The sequence below is a fragment of the Entelurus aequoreus genome, linkage group LG07, assembly GCF_033978785.1.
Source record: "Entelurus aequoreus isolate RoL-2023_Sb linkage group LG07, RoL_Eaeq_v1.1, whole genome shotgun sequence".
Taxonomy (NCBI): domain Eukaryota; kingdom Metazoa; phylum Chordata; class Actinopteri; order Syngnathiformes; family Syngnathidae; genus Entelurus; species Entelurus aequoreus.
Genome location: NC_084737.1, coordinates 73,385,060 through 73,407,050, shown reverse-complemented (window position 1 = coordinate 73,407,050; position 21,991 = coordinate 73,385,060). Strand labels below are relative to the sequence as shown.

General features: G+C 38.8%; 1 protein-coding gene across 5 annotated transcripts in view; it reads left to right on the top strand.

The window, feature by feature from the left end:
* Positions 1-260: 260 nt before the first annotated feature.
* The window catches only part of LOC133654244 (uncharacterized), a 44,169-nt gene continuing 22,438 nt past the window's right edge, over positions 261-21,991 (top strand). Inside the window, exons 1-4 of one of the 5 annotated variants that reach the window (XR_009826864.1) lie at positions 261-714; positions 789-863; positions 5,143-5,267; positions 11,179-11,302. Coding sequence is in view for 2 of the 5 variants with exons in the window: in XM_062054446.1 (XP_061910430.1) it covers positions 381-714; positions 789-859 (405 nt within the window). In the remaining 3 variants the exon portion in view is untranslated. The other 4 variants (XM_062054446.1, XM_062054447.1, XR_009826865.1 and 1 more) reach the window with 4 other exon arrangements.

Sequence of the window (21,991 nt, the reverse complement as noted above, 5' to 3'; positions counted from 1 at the left end):
GACTAAGAGTGTATGAATAAGATTTATTCATGTATTTTATTATATAAAAATGGGAGCCATTACCTCCCTGCTTGGCACTCAGTATCAAGGGTTGGAATTGGGGGTTGAATCACCAAAATGATTCCCGGGCGCGGCCACCGCTGCTGCTCACTGCTCCCCTCACCTCCCTGGGGGTGATCAAGGGTGATGGTTCAAATGCAGAGAACAATTTCGCCACACCTAGTGTGTGTGTGTGTGACAATCATTGGCACTTTAACTGAACTTTTAATGATGTTATTCATATTATTCAGATTGAAAAGCTTAAGGGGCCGCATGTGGCCCCCGGACGTTCATTTGCCCGGGTCTGTGCTAAGGTGATCTCTAGAAGTGGTCCACACTCCATGTCAGTAGGTGGCGGTAATGCACACCAGAAGGTTGCTTGCCAACCTGCTATAAAAACAAAAGAAGAAGAAGAAGATCCACACTTCCGGGTGGTGATGACGTCGCGTCGTGATGTCATATTTCAAAATGGCAGAGCCCGCGGAAAGACCCCCTGGAGTCGACTCCATTTCCCAAGAAAAGATGTCAACAGCGCGACTTGTAACAATTATAAGGCCGAGGAGGGTTATTTGAACACACACCATTCAATTATTATAAATGAAAGTCACGTTTTTTTTAACCGCTCCGGTCTCGTCCCAGCGGAAGTGACGCTAGCACGTCATCAGAATACAACAGGTTGCTAACTAACACGCCTCCTATCATGTCAGCGCTGTTATTTGTTCCAATGTCATTCATTCCTTCTCATTTAGATCAACACGACGAGAGAGACATTCTGCCGCTAGACGAAGGTCACCGAGCAGCGACGAAGTTTGCATTTTCGGTAGGTGAGTGTTCAATTGTCCTCCGAGAAAAGTTGCATGAAGTCATTCTATTACACAGGTGAAAGTCATACACACATAATATGCTGGAAAAGTCCATTCATGTCAGCAATTAACTTCAAATGTCAAACTCATTTGTGATGTTAAAGGGAAAACAGTACTTAACTGTGCTTAAATGTATTTATATTATTCAAATGTGAATTATGCTGTATAATAGACTGTATTTATGTTATTGACATGTGAATAATGCTGTATAATCAGTGTTGGGACTAACGCGTTACAAAGTAACTAGTAGTCTAACGCGTTATTTTTTATATTCAGTAACTCAGTTACCGTTACTACATGATGCGTTACTGCGTTATTTTATGTCATTTCTTATGTAGTATCGGCTAAAAACAGAAGATCTGAGTGTGTTTTATTGGAGAGTTGCAGTGTCGTCCTTCTGAATGATTCCCGGGCGCGGCGCCGCTGCTGCCCACTGCTCCCCAAGGGTATGGGTCAAATGCAGAGGACAAATTTCACCACGCCTAGTGTGTGTGTGACAATCATTGGTACTTTAACTTTAACTTAACTTAATTCTTCCTGTGTCACAAGAGAAGAGGCGCTGTGTGTGTGTGTGTGTGTGTGTGTGTGTGTGTCTGTGTGTGGGTGTGGAGAGGTGTGGGGGGTGCGGGGGGGGCGTGTCTGTGTTTACTTACAAGACATCATGGTGGAGCTAAAGCCGAGTTTCTTAACATGGAGATATTCTAGACTGACCATGTGTCTTCTTTTGCGGGGCTGTCCGGGCGGAGTTTCTTAAATGCCTCAAATGTCCGGCAGGGTTGCGTATATTTTCAATGTACGTTCAGGGTTAAGATGGGGTTAAAAACAAAACTAATTCGTGCAGCATTCGTGAGGGAGGGACAGAGAGAGCGAGGGAGTGGATTGATTGATTGAGACTTTTATTAATAGATTGCACAGTACAGTACATATTCCGTACAATTGACCACTAAATGGTAACACCCGAATAAGTTTTTCAACTTGTTTAAATCGGGGTCCACATTAATCCATTTATTTCAAACTGTCATTGCTCAAAACATAATATTGAATCAAAATCAATGTTATTATGAATTATTGACCTATCCAAGGTTCCCATTACTTCACATCAAATATTCCACTTTGAAAAATATTTTTGGTGGAAGATTTTGCATATTTTGTGTGTTTGCCATTAAAAACATAGTTTTGTTTGACAGAAAAGGGCGGAAAACAAACAGACAAAAAAACAACATAACTAAAACATTTTGAAATGAGGGATAGATCTGAAGTTGATGTAGACTCCAGAGATTTAAGCGTTAAATATAAAATGTTTGTATGCCCTGGCACACCATTATCATCATTTCATGACCCAAGCAAAACACTTTTTACACTTTTATACTGAAATAAATACACCTACAACTTATTCAATAAAAACATAGAAAAAACTACCAGCAGCGGTAAAGTTTAGATCCATGAAGGAAAGAAGAAAGTGAATGAATGTTTAGAACTGAATACATTTACATATGTATACAAATTTGTTTTCTTTCTTTATTATTTTTTTTAATGAATTAAGTAACGTTTATGACAACCTTTTTCCAAAACACAATATATAATGTGAGATATAACAGGATAATGCATACGTTTATCTTTTTTGTTGTCAAAACGCTTACCAAAAAGTGGGACCCCAAAAATTTACTGTAGGACCCCATTTTTATGACTTGATGGGGTCCCTGGGACCCCATTTTGAAAATTCCTAGCGCTGATCAACAGATTGTATTATTCTCCAGTGCAATAACAGTACTTAAATGAAGGCTTAAAGGGCATTAATGGTAGCTTTAAAAAAAGAAGAAGAAAAAAACAAGTAACTAAATAGTTACTTTTCACAATAACGCATTACTTTTTGGTGTAAGTAACTGAGTTAGTAACTGAGTTGCTTTTGAAATAAAGTAACTAGTAACTGTAACCAGTTACTGGTTTTCAGTAACTAACCCAACACTGTGTATAATAGACTGTATTTATATTATTCACAAGTGAATAATGCTGTATAATAGACTGTATTTATATTATTCACATGTAAAAAATACCTTAGTGTTTATTTTTATTGTGAGCGAACTGTGGTGCTGAATTTCCCCGAGGGATCAATAAAGTGCTTTCTATTCTATTCTATTCTATTCTAAAAACATCCAAATCCATTGCTATTCTTTATATAAAGTAAGACACATGCTGAATAAGAAATATCTGCACATGATTCCTTGAGTAATTCGATTACAAAATACATTTGAGGAATTGTTGCTGCCTCGAGGTGTCGTACATATTTTTTTTTACGGCATTTTGCCTGGTTCACTAAACAGTAGTCAAAGCTCACGTTTCGCACAGACTGTTTAGGTGTTGCACAGCGTGTTTACGTCACAGATCATCCCCCCCTTGCACTGCACGACACCGCTCTTTTAAGTACGCTCGAGTTTAGAAAACGTTTAAACGGCACCGTATGATAATCATCAAAAACGCACGAGAGACAAGAACTTTGTTTATGCGGTCACACCACACAGCACATAGGGCTGTGAGCGCACCTGTTTTTATTAGCACATACACATTTTTAGCTGTGCGTGTCAGCCTTCAATAATGAAAACAGGCGTTTAGGAAATAAGACGATTAGGCCAACCACAATAATTGAGGGCACATCTTAACGTGTATAATTAAACAAAATTATGATTTATTCGATTAATCGATCGGGATATTCGATAGAATACTCGATTACTAAAATATTCGATAGCTGCAGCTGTAGTTATATTATTATTTTATTTTTCCATATCTAACATAATGTGTTGAACTTTGGGGAAATGTTTATAGAACAAACACAGGCTCAATAATTCAACTTGAAAAAAGGGTAATTGGAATAATACACAAGGCTGGCTATGATGAACCTACCAATCCATTATTCATAAGTTCTAATGTAGAGGCAAGGCAAGGCAAGGCAACTTTATTTGTATAGCGCTTTTCATACACAAGGCAGACTCAAAGTGCTTCACAGACAACAAAGTGAAATGAAAGAAAATAAAAGCAAAATTAAAATGCAGACAATAAAAATAAAAACAGTGCAGACGTTAAAAGTTAAAAGATTAAAAGATTTAGCTGAAAGCTAAGGTGAACATAAAAGTCTTCAGTCTAGTTTTAAAAGTAGTGAGAGGTGTCAAACTCATTTTATATCGGGGGCCACATGGACAAAAATCTACTCCCAAGTGGGCCGGACTGGTAAAATCAAGGCACGATAACTTAAAAATAAAGACAACTTCAGATTGTTTGTTTTTTTCTTTGTTAAAAATAGAGCAAGCACATTCTGAAAATGTACAAATCATAATGTTGTTGTTTTGTTTTTTTACACTTACATGTTGCGGTTAATAGTATTCTACCTTTATTTGTCGATATGTATACTTTCTGATTAAATGATGTGATAATGTTCATCAGTCAACTCATTGGTGTTCATTTTTAATCTATTAAGATAAAATAATAATATGTTATTTAAATGGAGGCTTCTCACATGATGAGATAACTTCTGGAAATGACTGGCTCATAAGGGTCAGAGGTATAAATGTGTGTGTCCAAGTTAAAGGAAAAGGCAGGCTGTCTTCTTCTAATGGATTTATTACAATCTTTACAAGCCGGGTAACGTTTGCTGTGGTCTGGAACAACATGGCGCACAAACAACTATCAGAAATGCAGCCAATATTACGTACAGATAATGTGTCATGAGACATGCAAATATAAATGAAATGCACAGAGGACATAAGTAAAGGAAATGAAATGAGCTCAAATATTCCTACAAACGAGTCATAATGATGCAATATGTACATACAGCTAGCTTAAATAGCATGTTAGCATTGATTAGCTTGCAGTCATGCTCTGACCAAATATGCCTGATTAGCACTCCAACAAGTCAATAACATCAACAAAGCTCACCTTTTGTGCATTTGCGCACAGCGTAGAACGTTTGGTGGACAAAATGAGACAAAGAAGTGGCATAAAACACGTCTTTCTGTGGCAGCGTCGGAGAAAGTTGTACATGTAAACAAACAACAATGAGTTCAAGGATCGCTGAAATTAGTAGGACAAAACAGTGCTTGCTAAATACTCTCATCAGTGAAGCATGTTTAACATAAACAGTGGGACTTCTAACAATTAGGAAGGTTTGTGTCATGTTTGTTCTGCTACAGAAAATATATTCCAATAAAAATGTTCTTCATCTTTTTCCATTTTCACACATCTCTGAAAGAGGTCCAGGGAGCCACGAGGGCGGTGCTAAAGAGACGCGGGTTGCTGACCCCCGGCCTACACTCTAGACTGGCCGCCAGTTCATCACAGGACACATGAACAAGCCTTCGCCCTCAAATCAGAGAAGTATTCATTTACTCTAACATGATTTTTATTCAGTTCAATGCATTTATTGTCATTGTCATAGTGAATAACACACACACTGCATAGTAACCATGTATCAAAAATGCGTTAGGTGGTGCAATCCTGACCCATGAAACGCGTAAACACAAAGGGTGCCACGAACGATGCACAAAATTCTCAGTCTGGTATGGATCGGTACTTGAGCGGCGCCGTTCGATACATTTTTTCCATACCCAAAAGAGGGAAATGTTCATGCCTTTTTTTTAACTTGTAGTTTATTGAAATTGTCGTTGTCCACGACAGAAAACGGTCGGCAAGGCGAGTTTATTTACAGAGCACAGTTCGTACTACAGGCAGGCCAGTCTAGTACCCACACTCTTTTACTACGAAGCCACGCTGTTGTAACACGTGCAGAATGTGGCTCGGCGATATCTTACTGAAATAAGCAGGGGCGGCCATGAAAAAGACGTCGCTTGGATGGCAACTTTTGTTGCTCCAAAACCTGTATGTACCTTTCAGCATTAATGGTGCCTTCACAAACGTGTAAGTTACCCACTAATACACCCCCATATCATCAATCTTTATTGCAGACCTTAAGATCCATTTAAACATATAAAAACAGAATATAATACATTAAAAAACAAAACAATAAAAACATACATTAAAAACAAAACAAAACAAGTTTTCCATACAATTACAGACGCTGGGTTTTCAACTTTGCGCCTAGAACAATCCGGATGGTTCTTTTCCTCTTTGGACCGGAGGACACGACGTCCACAGTTTCCAAAAACAATTTGAAATGTGGACTTGTCAGACCACAGAACACTTTTCCAGTTTGCATCAGTACATCTTAGATGAGCTCGGGCCGAGCGAAGCCGGCGGCGTTTCTGGGTGTTGTTGATAAATGGCATTCGCTTTGCATTGTAGAGTTTTAACTTGCACTTACAGATGTAGCGACCAACTGTAGTTACTGACAGTGGTTTTCTGAAGTGTTCCTGAGTCCATGTGGTGATATCCTTTACACACTGATGTCGCTTTTTGATGCAGTACCAACACAAATACAACTTTGAAACTACGTGCTTTCTGAGAAGATAGTAGTAACTAAGCCCTATTCGGACTTTATCAGTGAATTCTCAGAGTTCGTTGCTGATCTAGTGACGCACGCCGACAATATAATCATAATGGGGGACTTTAATATCCATATGAATACCCCATCGGACCCTCAGTGCGTGGCGCTCCAAACCATAATTGATAGCTGTGGTCTTACACAAATAATACATGAACCCACGCATCGCAACGGTAATACAATAGATCTAGTGCTTGTCAGGGGTGTCACCACCTCCAAAGTTATGATACTTCCATATACTAAAGTAATGTCCGATCATTACCTTATAAAATTTGAAGTTTTGACTCTTTGTCAACAAGCTAATAATAATAATAACTGCTATAGCGGCCGCAACATTAATGCTGCCACAACGATGACTCTTGCTGACCTACTGCCTTCGGTAATAGCACCATTCCCAAATTATGTCGGCTCTATTGATAAACTCACTAACAACTTTGACGATGCCTTGCGCGAAATTATTGATAGTATAGCACCGCTAAAGCAAAAAAGGGCCCCTAAAAGGCGCACCCCATGGTTTACAGAAGAAATTAGAGCTCATAAATTATCATGTAGAAAACTGGAACGCAAATGGCGCGCGACTAAACTTGAGGTTTTCCATCAAGCATGGAGTGATAGTTTAATAACTTATAAACGCATGCTTACCTTAGCTAAAGCTAAATACTACTCAAATCTCATCCGCCTCAACAAAAACGATCCTAAATTTCTGTTTAGTACAGTAGCATCGCTAACCCAACAAGGGACTCCTCCCAGTAGCTCCACCCACTCGGCAGATGATTTTATGAATTTCTTTAATAAGAAAATTGAACTCATTAGAAAGGAGATTAAAGACAACGCATCCCAGCTACAACTGGGTTCTATTAACACAAATACGACTGTATATACGACGGACACTGCCCTCCAAAATAGTCTCTCTATTTTTGATGAAATAACATTAGAGGAATTATTACAGCGTGTAAGTGGGATAAAACAAACAACATGTTTACTTGACCCACTTCCTGGGAAACTTATCAAGGAACTGTTTGTATTATTAGGTCCATCAGTGTTAAATATTATAAACTTATCACTTTCCTCCGGCACTGTTCCCCTAGCATTCAAAAAAGCGGTTATTCATCCTCTGCTCAAAAGACCTAACCTCGATCCTGACCTCATGGTAAACTACCGACCGGTCTCCCACCTTCCGTTTATTTCCAAAATTCTCGAAAAAACTGTTGCACAGCAGCTAAATGAACACTTAGTGACTAACAATCTCTGTGAACCTTTTCAATCCGGTTTCAGGGCAAATCACTCTACGGAGACAGCCCTCGCAAAAATGACTAATGATCTATTGCTAACGATGGATTCTGATGCGTCATCTATGTTGCTGCTTCTTGATCTTAGCGCCGCTTTCGATACCGTCGATCATAATATTTTATTAGAGCGTATCAAAACACGTATTGGTATGTCAGACTTAGCCTTGTCTTGGTTTAACTCTTATCTTACTGACAGGATGCAGTGCGTCTCCCATAACAATGTGACCTCGGACTATGTCAAGGTAACGTGCGGAGTTCCCCAGGGTTCGGTTCTTGGCCCTGCACTCTTTAGTATTTACATGCTGCCGCTAGGTGACATCATACGCAAGTACGGTGTTAGCTTTCACTGTTATGCTGATGACACTCAACTCTACATGCCCCTAAAGCTGACCAACACGCCGGACTGTAGTCAGCTGGAGGCGTGTCTTAATGAAATTAAACAATGGATGTCCGCTAACTTTTTGCAACTCAACGCTAAGAAAACGGAAATGCTGATTATCGGTCCTGCTAGACACCAACATCTATTTAATAATACCACCTTAACATTTGACAACCAAACAATTAAACAAGGAGACTCGGTAAAGAATCTGGGTATTATCTTCGACCCAACTCTCTCGTTTGAGTCACACATTAAGAGTGTTACTAAAACGGCCTTCTTTCATCTCCGTAATATCGCTAAAATTCGTTCCATCTTGTCCACTAGCGACGCTGAGATCATTATTCATGCGTTCGTTACGTCTCGTCTCGATTACTGTAACGTATTATTTTCGGGCCTCCCTATGTCTAGCATTAAAAGATTACAGTTGGTACAAAATGCGGCTGCAAGGCTTTTGACAAAAACAAGAAAGTTTGATCATATTACGCCTATACTGGCTCACTTGCACTGGCTTCCTGTGCACTTAAGATGCGACTTTAAGGTTTTACTACTTACGTATAAAATACTACACGGTTTAGCTCCAGCCTATCTCGCCGATTGTATTGTACCATATGTCCCGACAAGAAATCTGCGTTCAAAGAACTCCGGCTTATTAGTGATTCCCAGAGCCAAAAAAAAGTCTGCGGGCTATAGAGCGTTTTCTATTCGGGCTCCAGTACTCTGGAATGCCCTCCCGGTAACAGTTAGAGATGCTACCTCAGTAGAAGCATTTAAGTCCCATCTTAAAACTCATTTGTATAATCTAGCCTTTAAATAGACCCCCCCTTTTTTAGACCAGTTGATCTGCCGTTTCTTTTCTTCTCTCCTCTTCTCCCCTGTCCCTTGCGAGGGGGAGTCGCATAGGTCCGGTGGCCATGGATGAAGTGCTGGCTGTCCAGAGCCGGGACCCCGGGTGGACCACTAGCCTGTGCATCGGTTGGGGACATCTCTGCGCTGCTGACCCGTCTCCGCTCGGGATGGTTTCCTGTTGGCCCCGCTGTGGACTGGACTCCCGCTGATGTGTTGGATCCACTGTGGACTGGACTTTCACAATGTTATGTCAGACCCACTCGACATCCGTTGCTTTCGGTCTCCCCTAGAGGGGGGGGGTTACCCACATATGCGGTCCTCTCCAAGGTTTCTCATAGTCATTCACCGACGTCCCACTGGGGTGAGTTTTTCCTTGCCCGTATGTGGGCTCTGTACCGAGGATGTCGTTGTGGCTTGTACAGCCCTTTGAGACACTTGTGATTTAGGGCTATATAAATAAACATTGATTGATTGATTGAACTAGTATATCATGCAAAAGCGCAGATTCCAACCAATCAGTCCATCTTAGATGAGCTCGGGCCGAGCGAAGCCAGCGGCGTTTCTGGGTGTTGTTGCATTTATCAACAACACCCAGAAACGCAGAGTTTTGAGGACGAAAATGAATTGATACCATTTTAGAATAAGGCTGTAACATAGCAAAATGTGGCAAAAAATGAAGCGCTGTGAATACTTTCCGGATGCAGTGTACAGTATAAAGGGCAGATCAATAGAAGTGATAATTAGACGTTGCAGTTCATGGGTGGGATGTGAGAGAGGGTCACTGCCTGAGGATACAGACGAGCTGTTGGCAAGTTGTCCTGGCACGTATAGACCTGTTCCTTCTACCTGAGGGCCGCAGGTGAGGAGCAGGGTGTTGTTGGTCACGCAGGATGCTGTGCACTCGCCTCAGACAGCAGGTAGTGTAGACTGTGCCCATCTCTGGAAGACTTGATTTTTTGTCAGCTGTTTTAATCACCGATTAGAGAGTCTGCTGTCATGGCACACTTATAAAAGCTCACTCTTACACTAGGAAGCGGAGTCATTCATTGCGCTTTACCTGACACATGAAACGTGACAAATACGATCGCTGAGATGAAACGGATCAGGCCCGTGAACAGGTTCTATCCAGATGAATTTGCTAAGTATACAAATGAGCTGAAATTTTTCTATGAAAGAAACTGCTGTTTTAAATGTGTCCACTAGATGTGGCAATGGCAATTCTTTGTATCTTTGTAGATGATGCTACATACAGTATGTACAAAAAAAATAAAACACATGATGTTAGTGCAATAGTCGAAGAAAATTAGCAAACTACATAAATAACATCCTGTAATTTGATTTTGATATTTTTTTTTTATCTTGTTAGATTGAAAATGAACCCCAATGAGTTGACTGATGAACATTATCACGTCATTTATTCAGAAAGTATAAATAACGACAATTAAAGGTAGAACACTATTAACTGCAACATGTAAGTGTAAAAAAAACAACACGATTTGTTTATTTTTGAGAAATTCTATTTTTAAACAAAGAAAACAATCTGAAGTTGTCTTTATTTTTAAGTTATCGTGCCGTGATTTTACCAGTCCGGCCCACTTGGGAGTAGATTTTTCTCAATGTGGCCCCCGATCTAAAATGAGTTTGACACCTCTGGCCTAGATAAATTGGTAAACATCCTCACAAATATTGATATAAAGCATTACCGTATTTTCCGGACCATAGGGCACACCGGATTATAAGGAGCACTGCCGATGAATGGTCTATTTTTGATCTTTTTTTCATATATAAGGCGCACCGGATTATAAGGCGCATTAAAGGAGTCATAATATATATATTTTTTTCTAAATGTAAAAGACTTCCTTGGGGTCTACATAACATGTAATGGTGGTTCTTTGCTCAAAATGTTGCATAGATGATGTTTTACACATCATCTTCAAGCCGCTTCCGGGTGCGCCGTTTTGTGGGCGGTCTTATTTACGTGGCTCACCTTCGGCAGCGTCTTCTCCCCGTCATCTTTGTTGTGAAGTGTCAAAAGATGGAGCTAACTGTTTTAATGACATTCAGACTTTACTTCAATCAATAACGGAGCAGCATCTCCTCATCCAGAAACAACAACACCAGAAATGTGTCCCGTGAAAAACCGTCCGACCAGAACTCTAATAACTAAAGTTCCTTGGGTGAATAATGGTAACTCACTACACCGGTATGTTTTAGGGCTTTCATGGCGAGTTTACTGACTGAAATAAGTAATAACTTTACACTGCTTTTTATTAGAAATGGCAACAGCAGAGGATGGATGTCCCATAACAAGAAGGTGGAGAAAAAGAAGAATCTTATCGACTACGGTGTCGGCACGGACTACAAAGGCGGACCTGCACAATATTTCAGGTACCAGAAGGTAAGAAAAGTTTCTTTTGCATAATATTGCGAAACAAAACACCAGAAAATATGTCTTACCTTATACACACACCATAATAATACTCCTATGTTGAAGCACAGTACAATCCATCAAGCGGTGCAGTTTCATAGCTGACCAAAGTCCTACTAAAACATTTTGATAGATTTTTGAGCGCCGTGTGTAATGTTCTATATTTTCAATGGAGCATATACAATGTTGGTGTTGTTTACTTGAGTCATATTGCGGTCTACACGAAATCAAATCAAATCAATAATGGAGCAGCATCTCCTCATCCGGAAACAACCACACCGGAAATGTGTCCCGTGAAAAACCGTTCAACCGGAACTCTCTAATAACTAAACTTCCTTGGGTGAATAATGTAAACTCACTACACCGGTATGTTTTAGCGCTTTCATGGCAAGTTTACTGACAGATATAAGTGAGAACTTGACACTACTTTATATTAGAAATGGCAACAGCGGAGGATGAATGTCACATAACAAGAAGATAGAGAAAAAGAAGAAGCTTATTAACTACAAAGGCGGACACACAATTTTTCAGGACTCATGCAGATCCCAAATACAGATCAGCAGGTACCAGAAGTTAAGAAAAGTTGCATAATATTGCGAAACAAAACGCCAGATAATGTCTTACCTTATACACACACCATAATAATAGTGGTATGTTTAATGCGCCGACAATCCTTCAAGCGGTGCGGCTTCATAGCTGACCAAAGTCGTGCTAAAACATTTTGATAGATTTTTGAGCGCCGTGTCTAATGTTCTATATTTTCAACGGAACATTTAAAATGTTGCTGTTGTTTATTTAAAACCCATCATAGTGCAGGCTACACGTATCTCTTATGTTTGACTGCCATCTACTGCTCACACTTATAATTACACCATGTACCAAATAAAATAGCCTCGAGGTGGGTAAGCTCAACCAAACTTGTTCATTACATTAGGCGCAACTGTGTAAGGCGCACTGAGAAATAAAAAAGGATTTTAAATGCGCCTTATAGTCCGGAAATTACGGTAAACGCATTGGCCAAAAAGTGCATTGTGTGTCCTCGCCGCGATCTATTTTACATTGTTGAAATGTCGGCAAAGCAAATGTGAGTATGTGAAGAACGAACCTGGAGTGAAACAGCGCACAATTCAACGTCAAGTTCGGTCTCGATACCTTTCATCTTTACCATGGAAAAAAGGACGTACGCCAGGTTTTTGTGCATAAGCACAACATAACACGAGGCCCCTGCTGAATTGCGATCTGGTCACCCTTAGATATAGAGCAGTGGGAAAAGTGGAAGTGTGCCTGCTAACTCTCACATGCTGTGTGATTTGATAATAACATAAAAAAAGTCCACAATCCAATTTCACAGTGTGATGTTCAGTCAAAGGTCGTGCACTTTGGATCCTATTAAAAGTTCAAATGGACCGAGAGCACCCTCGCATAATGTAGGTGCACGGTGGTGATGATGGCGGTGGCAAATTAATATGTACAGTACAGTACATTATTACCTTTTTAACACTAAATTACAAAAAAAAAAAATGTTTTGCTAAAATGTCGTAAGGGGGGACCCTTACAAAAAATTCCAAAAAACGGACTTGCTTCAGCAGCACAATTCTGGTGCTGTAGTTGTAGGAGATGTCTAAAAAAGGTCATCAGGAGTCCCGACAAATCCCAAAATTGGCAGAAAATGCTTTTTTTGGGAAACCTTTTTTTCGCAAAAAAAAATTCCAAAAAACGGACTTGCTTCAGCAGCACAATTCTGGTGCTGTAGTTGTAGGAGATGTCTCAAAACGTCATCAGGAGTCCCGATTAAACCTGTAAATGTAAGAAAATGCATATTTTACGAAAAACATTTTTTGCTAAAAATTCAAAAAAACGGACTTGCTTCAGCAGCACAATTCTGGTGCTGTAGTTGTAAGAGATGTCTCAAAACTCTCATCACGAGTCCCGACTAAACCCGTAAATGTAAGAAATCGTAAAAAAAATGCATATTTTACGGAATTTTTTTTTTGCTAAAATGTCGTAAGGGGGGACCTTTACAAAAAATTCAAAAAAACGGACTTGCTTCAGCAGCACAATTCTGGTGCTGTAGTTATAGGAGATGTCTCAAAACGTCATTAGGAGTCCCGACACAACCCGAAAATGGAATAAAATGCATATTTTACGAAACAATTTTTTTGCTAAAATGTCGTAAGGGGGGACCCTTACAAAAAATTCAAAAAAACGGACTTGCTTCAGCAGCACAATTCTGGTGCTGTAGTTGTAGGAGATGTCTTAAAACGTCATCAGGAGTCCCGACAAAACCTAAAAATGGCATAAAATGCTTTTTCTGTGAAAACTTTTTTTTTTACAAAAAAAAATTTAAAAAACGGTCTTGTTTCAGCAGCACAATTCTGGTGCTGTAGTTGTAGGAGATGTCTCAAAACGTCATCAGGAGTCCCGACTAAACCGGTAAATGTAAGAAAATGTAAGATAATGCATTTTTTACGCAAAACATTTTTTGCTAAAATGTCATAAAAATTCAAAAAAACGGACTTGCTTCAGCAGCACAATTCTGGTGCTGTAGTTGTAGGAGATGTCTTAAAACGTCATCAGGAGTCCCGACAAAACCTAAAAATGGCATAAAATGCTTTTTTTGGGAAAACTTTTTTTTTACAAAAAAACATTTAAAAAACGGTCTTGTTTCAGCAGCACAATTCTGGTGCTGTAGTTGTAGGAGATGTCCCAAAACGTCATCAGGAGTCCCGACTAAACCCGTAAATGTAAGAAAATGCATTTTTTACGAAAAACATTTTTTGCTAAAATGTCGTAAGGGGGGACCCTGTCGTAAAAATTCCAAAAAACGGACTTGCTTCAGCAGCACAATTCTGGTGCTGTAGTTGTAGGAGATGTCTCAAAACGTCATCAGGAGTCCCGACTAAACCCGAAAATGGAAGAAATTAGAAGAAAATGCATATTTTACGGAAAAAAAATATTAAGCAAAATGTTGTAAAAAATTTTTAAAAAAAACGGACTTGCTTCAGCAGCACAATTCTGGTGCTGTAGTTGTAGGAGATGTCTCAAAACGTCATCAGGAGTCCCGACTAAACCCGTAAATGTAAGAAAATGCATTTTTTACGAAAAACATTTTTTGCTAAAATGTCGTAACCTGTCGTAAAAATTCCAAAAAACAGACTTACTTCAGCAGCACAATTCTGGTGCTGTAGTTGTAGGAGATGTCTCAAAACGTCATCAGGAGTCCCGACTAAACCCGTAAATGTAAGAAAATGTAAGAAAATGCATTTTTTAAGAAAAACATTTTTTGCTAAAATGTAGTAAGGGGGGACCCTGTCGTAAAAATTCCAAAAAACAGACTTGCTTCAGCAGCACAATTCTGGTGCTGTAGTTGTAGGAGATGTCTCAAAACGTCATCAGGAGTCCCGACAAAACCCGAAAATGGAAGAAATTAGAAGAAAATGCATATTTTACGGAAAAAAAATATTTTGCAAAATGTCGTAAAAAAATTCAAAAAAACGGACTTGCTTCAGCAGCACAATTCTGGTGCTGTAGTTGTAGGAGATGTCTCAAAACGTCATCAGGAGTCCCGACTAAACCCGTAAATGTAAGAAAATGTAAAAAAATGCATATTTTACGAAAAACATTTTTTGCTAAAATGTCGTAAGGAGGGACCCTGTCGTAAAAATTCCAAAAAACGGACTTGCTTCAGCAGCACAATTCTGGTGCTGTAGTTGTAGGAGATGTCTTAAAACGTCACCAGGAGTCCCGACAAAACCTAAAAATGGCATAAAATGCTTTTTTTGGGGAAACTTTTTTTTACAAAAAAAATTTTAAAAAACGGTCTTGTTTCAGCAGCACAATTCTGGTGCTGTAGTTGTAGGAGATGTCTCAAAACGTCATCAGGAGTCCCGACTAAACCCGTAAATGTAAGAAAATGTAAGAAAATGCATATTTTACGAAAAAAAAATGTTGCTAAAATGTCGTAAGGGGGGACCCTGTCGTAAAAATTCCAAAAAACGGACTTGCTTCAGCAGCACAATTCTGGTGCTGTAGTTGTAGGAGATGTCTCAAAACGTCATCAGGAGTCCCTACAAAACCTAAAAATGGCATGAAATGCTTTTTTTGGAAAACTTTTTTTCACAAAAAAAATTTCAAAAAACAGACTTGCTTCAGCAGCACAATTCTGGTGCTGTAGTTGTAGGAGATGTCTCAAAACGTCATCAGGAGTCCCGACTAAACCCGTAAATGTAAGAAAATGTAAGAAAATGCATATTTTACGAAAAACATTTTTTGCTAACATTTTTGCTGTCGTAAAAATTCAAAAAAACGGACTTGCTTCAGCAGCACAATTCTGGTGCTGTAGTTGTAGGAGATGTCTCAAAACGTCATCAGGAGTCCCTACAAAACCTAAAAATGGCATAAATACTTTTTTTGGGAAAAGTTTTTTTTTACAAAAAAAAATTTAAAAAACGGTCTTGTTTCAGCAGCACAATTCTGGTGCTGTAGTTGTAGGAGATGTCTCAAAACGTCATCAGGAGTCCCGACTAAACCCGTAAATGTAAGAAAATGTAAAAAAAATGCATATTTTACGAAAAACATTTTTTGCTAAAATGTCGTAAGGGGGGGGACCCTGTCGTAAAAATTCAAAAAACGGACTTGCTTCAGCAGCACAATTCTGGTGCTGTAGTTGTAGGAGATGTCTGAAAACGTCATCAGGAGTCCCGACTAAACCCGTAAATGTCAGAAAATGCATATTTTACGAAAAACATTTTTTGCTAAAATGTCGTAAGGGTGGACCCTGTCGTAAAAATTCCAAAAAACGGACTTGCTTCAGCAGCACAATTCTGGTGCTGTAGTTGTAGGAGATGTCTTAAAACGTCATCAGGAGTCCCGACAAAACCTAAAAATGGCATAAGATGCTTTTTTTGGGAAAACTTTTTTTTTACAAAAAAAAATTTAAAAAACGGTCTTGTTTCAGCAGCACAATTCTGGTGCTGTAGTTGTAGGAGATGTCTCAAAACGTCATCAGGAGTCCCGACTAAACCCGTAAATGTAAGAAAATGCATTTTTTACGCAAAACATTTTTTGCTAAAATGTCGTAAGGGGGGACCCTGTCGTAAAAATTCCAAAAAACGGACTTGCTTCAGCAGCACAATTCTGGTGCTGTAGTTGTAGGAGATGTCTCAAAACGTCATCAGGAGTCCCTACAAAACCTAAAAATGGCATGAAATGCTTTTTTTTGGAAAACTTTTTTTCACCAAAAAAAATTTCAAAAAACAGACTTGCTTCAGCAGCACAATTCTGGTGCTGTAGTTGTAGGAGATGTCTTAAAACGTCATCAGGAGTCCCGACAAAACCTAAAAATGGCATAAAATGCTTTTTTTGGGTAACTTTTTTTTTACAAAATAAAATTTAAAAAACGGTCTTGTTTCAGCAGCACAATTCTGGTGCTGTAGTTCTAGGAGATGTCTCAAAACGTCATCAGGAGTCCCGACTAAACCCGTAAATGTAAGAAAATGCATTTTTTACGCAAAACATTTTTTGCTGAAATGTCGTAAGGGGGGACCCTGTCGTAAAAATTCCAAAAAACGGACTTGCTTCAGCAGCACAATTTTGGTGCTGTAGTTGTAGGAGATGTCTCAAAACGTCATCAGGAGTCCCGACTAAACCCGTAAATGTAAGAAAATGTAAGAAAATGCATTTTTTACGCAAAACATTTTTTGCTAAAATGTCGTAAGGGGGGACCCTGTCGTAAAAATTCCAAAAAACGGACTTGCTTCAGCAGCACAATTCTGGTGCTGTAGTTCTAGGAGATGTCTCAAAACGTCATCAGGAGTCCCGACTAAACCCGTAAATGTAAGAAAATGCATTTTTTAAGAAAAACATTTTTTGCTAAAATGTCGTAAGGGGGACCCTGTCGTAAAAATTCCAAAAAACGGACTTGCTTCAGCAGCACAATTCTGGTGCTGTAGTTGTAGGAGATGTCTCAAAACGTCATCAGGAGTCCCGACTAAACCCGTAAATGTAAGAAAATGCATTTTTTAAGAAAAACATTTTTTGCTAAAATGTCGTAAGGGGGACCCTGTCGTAAAAATTCCAAAAAACGGACTTGCTTCAGCAGCACAATTCTGGTGCTGTAGTTGTAGGAGATGTCCTTAAACGTCATCAGGAGTCCCGACTAAACCCGTAAATGTAAGAAAATGCATTTTTTACGAAAAACATTTTTTGCTAAAATGTCGTAAGGGGGGACCCTGTCGTAAAAATTCCAAAAAACGGACTTGCTTCAGCAGCACAATTCTGGTGCTGTAGTTGTAGGAGATGTCTCAAAACGTCATCAGGAGTCCCGACTAAACCCGTAAATGTAAGAAAATGTAAGAAAATGCATTTTTTACGAAAAACATTTTTTGCTAAAATGTCGTAAGAGGGGACCCTGTCGTAAAAATTCCAAAAAACGGACTTGCTTCAACAGCACAATTCTGGTGCTGTAGTTGTAGGAGATGTCTCAAAACGTCATCAGGAGTCCCGACTAAACCCGTAAATGTAAGAAAATGCATTTTTTAAGAAAAACATTTTTGTCGTAAAAATTCCAAAAAACGGACTTGCTTCAGCAGTACAATTCTGGTGCTGTAGTTGTAGGAGATGTCTCAAAACGTCATCAGGAGTCCCTACAAAACCTAAAAATGGCATAAAATGCTTTTTTTGGGAAAACTTTTTTTTTACAATTTTTTTTTCCAAAAACAGACTTGCTTCAGCAGCACAATTCTGGTGCTGTAGTTGTAGATGTCCTTAAACGTCATCAGGAGTCCCGACTAAACCCGTAAATGTAGGAAAATGCATTTTTTACGAAAAACATTTTTTGCTAAAATGTCGTAAGGGGGGACCCTGTCGTAAAAATTCCAAAAAACGGACTTGCTTCAGCAGCACAATTCTGGTGCTGTAGTTGTAGGAGATGTCTCAAAACGTCATCAGGAGTCCCGACTAAACCCGAAAATGGAAGAAATTAGAAGAAAATGCATATTTTACGGAAAAAAAATATTTTGCAAAATGTCGTAAAAAAAATTCAAAAAAACGGACTTTCTTCGGCAGCACAATTCTGGTGCTGTAGTTGTAGGAGATGTCTCAAAACGTCATCAGGAGTCCCGACTAAACCCGTAAATGTAAGAAAATGCCTTTTTTAAGAAAAAAATGTTTTGCTAAAATGTCGTAAGGGGGGACCCTGTCGTAAAAATGCCAAAAAACGGACTTGCTTCAGCAGTACAATTCTGGTGCTGTAGTTGTAGGAGATGTCTTAAAACGTCATCAGGAGTCCCTACAAAACCTAAAAATGGCATAAAATGCTTTTTTTGGGAAAACTTTTTTTTTACAAAAAAAAATTCAAAAAACAGACTTGCTTCAGCAGCACAATTCTGGTGCTGTAGTTGTAGGAGATGTCTCAAAACGTCATCAGGAGTCCCGACTAAACCCGTAAATGTAAGAAAATGTAAGAAAATGCATTTTTTACAAAAAACATTTTTTGCTAAAATGTCGTAAGGGGGGACCCTGTCGTAAAAATTCCAAAAAACGGACTTGCTTCAACAGCACAATTCTGGTGCTGTAGTTGTAGGAGATGTCTCAAAACGTCATCAGGAGTCCCGACTAAACCCGTAAATGTAAGAAAATGCATTTTTTAAGAAAAACATTTTTGTCGTAAAAATTCCAAAAAACGGACTTGCTTCAGCAGTACAATTCTGGTGCTGTAGTTGTAGGAGATGTCTCAAAACGTCATCAGGAGTCCCGACTAAACCCGTAAATGTAAGAAAATGTAAGAAAATGCATTTTTTACGAAAAACATTTTTTGCTAAAATGTCGTAAGGGGGGACCCTGTCGTAAAAATTCCAAAAAACGGACTTGCTTCAACAGCACAATTCTGGTGCTGTAGTTGTAGGAGATGTCTCAAAACGTCATCAGGAGTCCCTACAAAACCTAAAAATGGCATAAAATGCTTTTTTTGGGAAAACTTTTTTTTTTTACAAAAAAAAATTCCAAAAACAGACTTGCTTCAGCAGCACAATTCTGGTGCTGTAGTTGTAGGAGATGTCTCAAAACGTCATCAGGAGTCCCGACTAAACCCGTAAATGTAAGAAAATGTAAGAAAATCCATTTTTTAAGAAAAACATTTTTTGCTAAAATGTCGTAAGGGGGGGGACCCTGTCGTAAAAATTCCAAAAAACGGACTTGCTTCAGCAGCACAATTCTGGTGCTGTAGTTGTAGGAGATGTCTCAAAACGTCATCAGGAGTCCCGACTAAACCCGAAAATGGAAGAAATTAGAAGAAAATGCATATTTTACGGAAAAAAAATATTTTGCGAAATGTCGTAAAAAAAAATCAAAAAAACGGACTTGCTTCAGCAGCACAATTCTGGTGCTGTAGTTGTAGGAGATGTCTCAAAACGTCATCAGGAGTCCCGACAAAACCCGAAAATGGAAGAAATTAGAAGAAAATGCATATTTTACGGGGAAAAAAATATTTTGCAAAATGTCGTAAAAAAATTCAAAAAAACAGACTTGCTTCAGCAGCACAATTCTGGTGCTGTAGTTGTAGGAGATGTCTCAAAACGTCATCAGGAGTCCCGACTAAACCCGTAAATGTAAGAAAATGCATTTTTTACGAAAAACATTTTTTGCTAAAATTTCGTAAGGGGGGACCCTGTCGTAAAAATTCCAAAAAACGGACTTGCTTCAGCAGTACAATTCTGGTGCTGTAGTTGTAGGAGATGTCTCAAAACGTCATCAGGAGTCCCGACTAAACCCGTAAATGTAAGAAAATGTAAGAAAATGCATTTTTTACGAAAAACATTTTTTGCTAAAATGTCGTAAGGGGGGACCCTGTCGTAAAAATTCCAAAAAACGGACTTGCTTCAGCAGCACAATTCTGGTGCTGTAGTTGTAGGAGATGTCTCAAAACGTCATCAGGAGTCCCGACTAAACCCGAAAATGGAAGAAATTAGAAGAAAATGCATATTTTACGGAAAAAAAATATTTTGCGAAATGTCGTAAAAAAAAATCAAAAAAACGGACTTGCTTCAGCAGCACAATTCTGGTGCTGTAGTTGTAGGAGATGTCTCAAAACGTCATCAGGAGTCCCGACAAAACCCGAAAATGGAAGAAATTAGAAGAAAATGCATATTTTACGGGGAAAAAAATATTTTGCAAAATGTCGTAAAAAAATTCAAAAAAACAGACTTGCTTCAGCAGCACAATTCTGGTGCTGTAGTTGTAGGAGATGTCTCAAAACGTCATCAGGAGTCCCGACTAAACCCGTAAATGTAAGAAAATGCATTTTTTACGAAAAACATTTTTTGCTAAAATTTCGTAAGGGGGGACCCTGTCGTAAAAATTCCAAAAAACGGACTTGCTTCAGCAGTACAATTCTGGTGCTGTAGTTGTAGGAGATGTCTCAAAACGTCATCAGGAGTCCCTACAAAACCTAAAAATGGCATAAAATGCTTTTTTTTGGGAAAACTTTTTTTTTACAAAAATTTTTTCCAAAAACAGACTTGCTTCAGCAGCACAATTCTGGTGCTGTAGTTGTAGGAGATGTCTCAAAACGTCATCAGGAGTCCCGACTAAACCCGTAAATGTAAGAAAATGTAAGAAAATGCATTTTTTACGAAAAACATTTTTTGCTAAAATGTCGTAAGGGGGGACCCTGTCGTAAAAATTCCAAAAAACGGACTTGCTTCAGCAGCACAATTCTGGTGCTGTAGTTGTAGGAGATGTCTCAAAACGTCATCAGGAGTCCCGACTAAACCCGTAAATGTAAGAAAATGTAAGAAAATGCATTTTTTAAGAAAAAAATTTTTTGCTAAAATGTCGTATGGGGGGACCCTTTCGTAAAAATTCCATAAAACGGACTTGCTTCAGCAGCACAATTCTGGTGCTGTAGTTGTAGGAGATGTCTCAAAACATCATCAGGAGTCCCGACTAAACCCGTAAATGTAAGAAAATGTAAGAAAATGCATTTTTTAAGAAAAACATTTTTTGCTAAAATGTCGTAAGGGGGGACCCTGTCGTAAAAATTCCAAAAAACGGACTTGCTTCAGCAGCACAATTCTGGTGCTGTAGTTGTAGGAGATGTCTCAAAACGTCATCAGGAGTCCCGACTAAACCCGAAAATGGAAGAAATTGCATATTTTACGGAAAAAAAATATTTTGCAAAATGTCGTAAAAAAAATTCAAAAAAACGGACTTGCTTCAGCAGCACAATTCTGGTGCTGTAGTTGTAGGAGATGTCTCAAAACGTCATCAGGAGTCCCGACAAAACCCGAAAATGGAAGAAATTAGAAGAAAATGCATATTTTACGGGAAAAAAAATATTTTGCAAAATGTCGTAAAAAAATTCAAAAAAACGGACTTGCTTCAGCAGCACAATTCTGGTGCTGTAGTTGTAGGAGATGTCTCAAAACATCATCAGGAGTCCCGACTAAACCCGTAAATGTAAGAAAATGTAAGAAAATGCATTTTTTAAGAAAAACATTTTTTGCTAAAATGTCGTAAGGGGGGACCCTGTCGTAAAAATTCCAAAAAACAGACTTGCTTCAGCAGCACAATTCTGGTGCTGTAGTTGTAGATGTCTCAAAACGTCATCAGGAGTCCCGACTAAACCCGTAAATGTAAGAAAATGCATTTTTTACGAAAAAC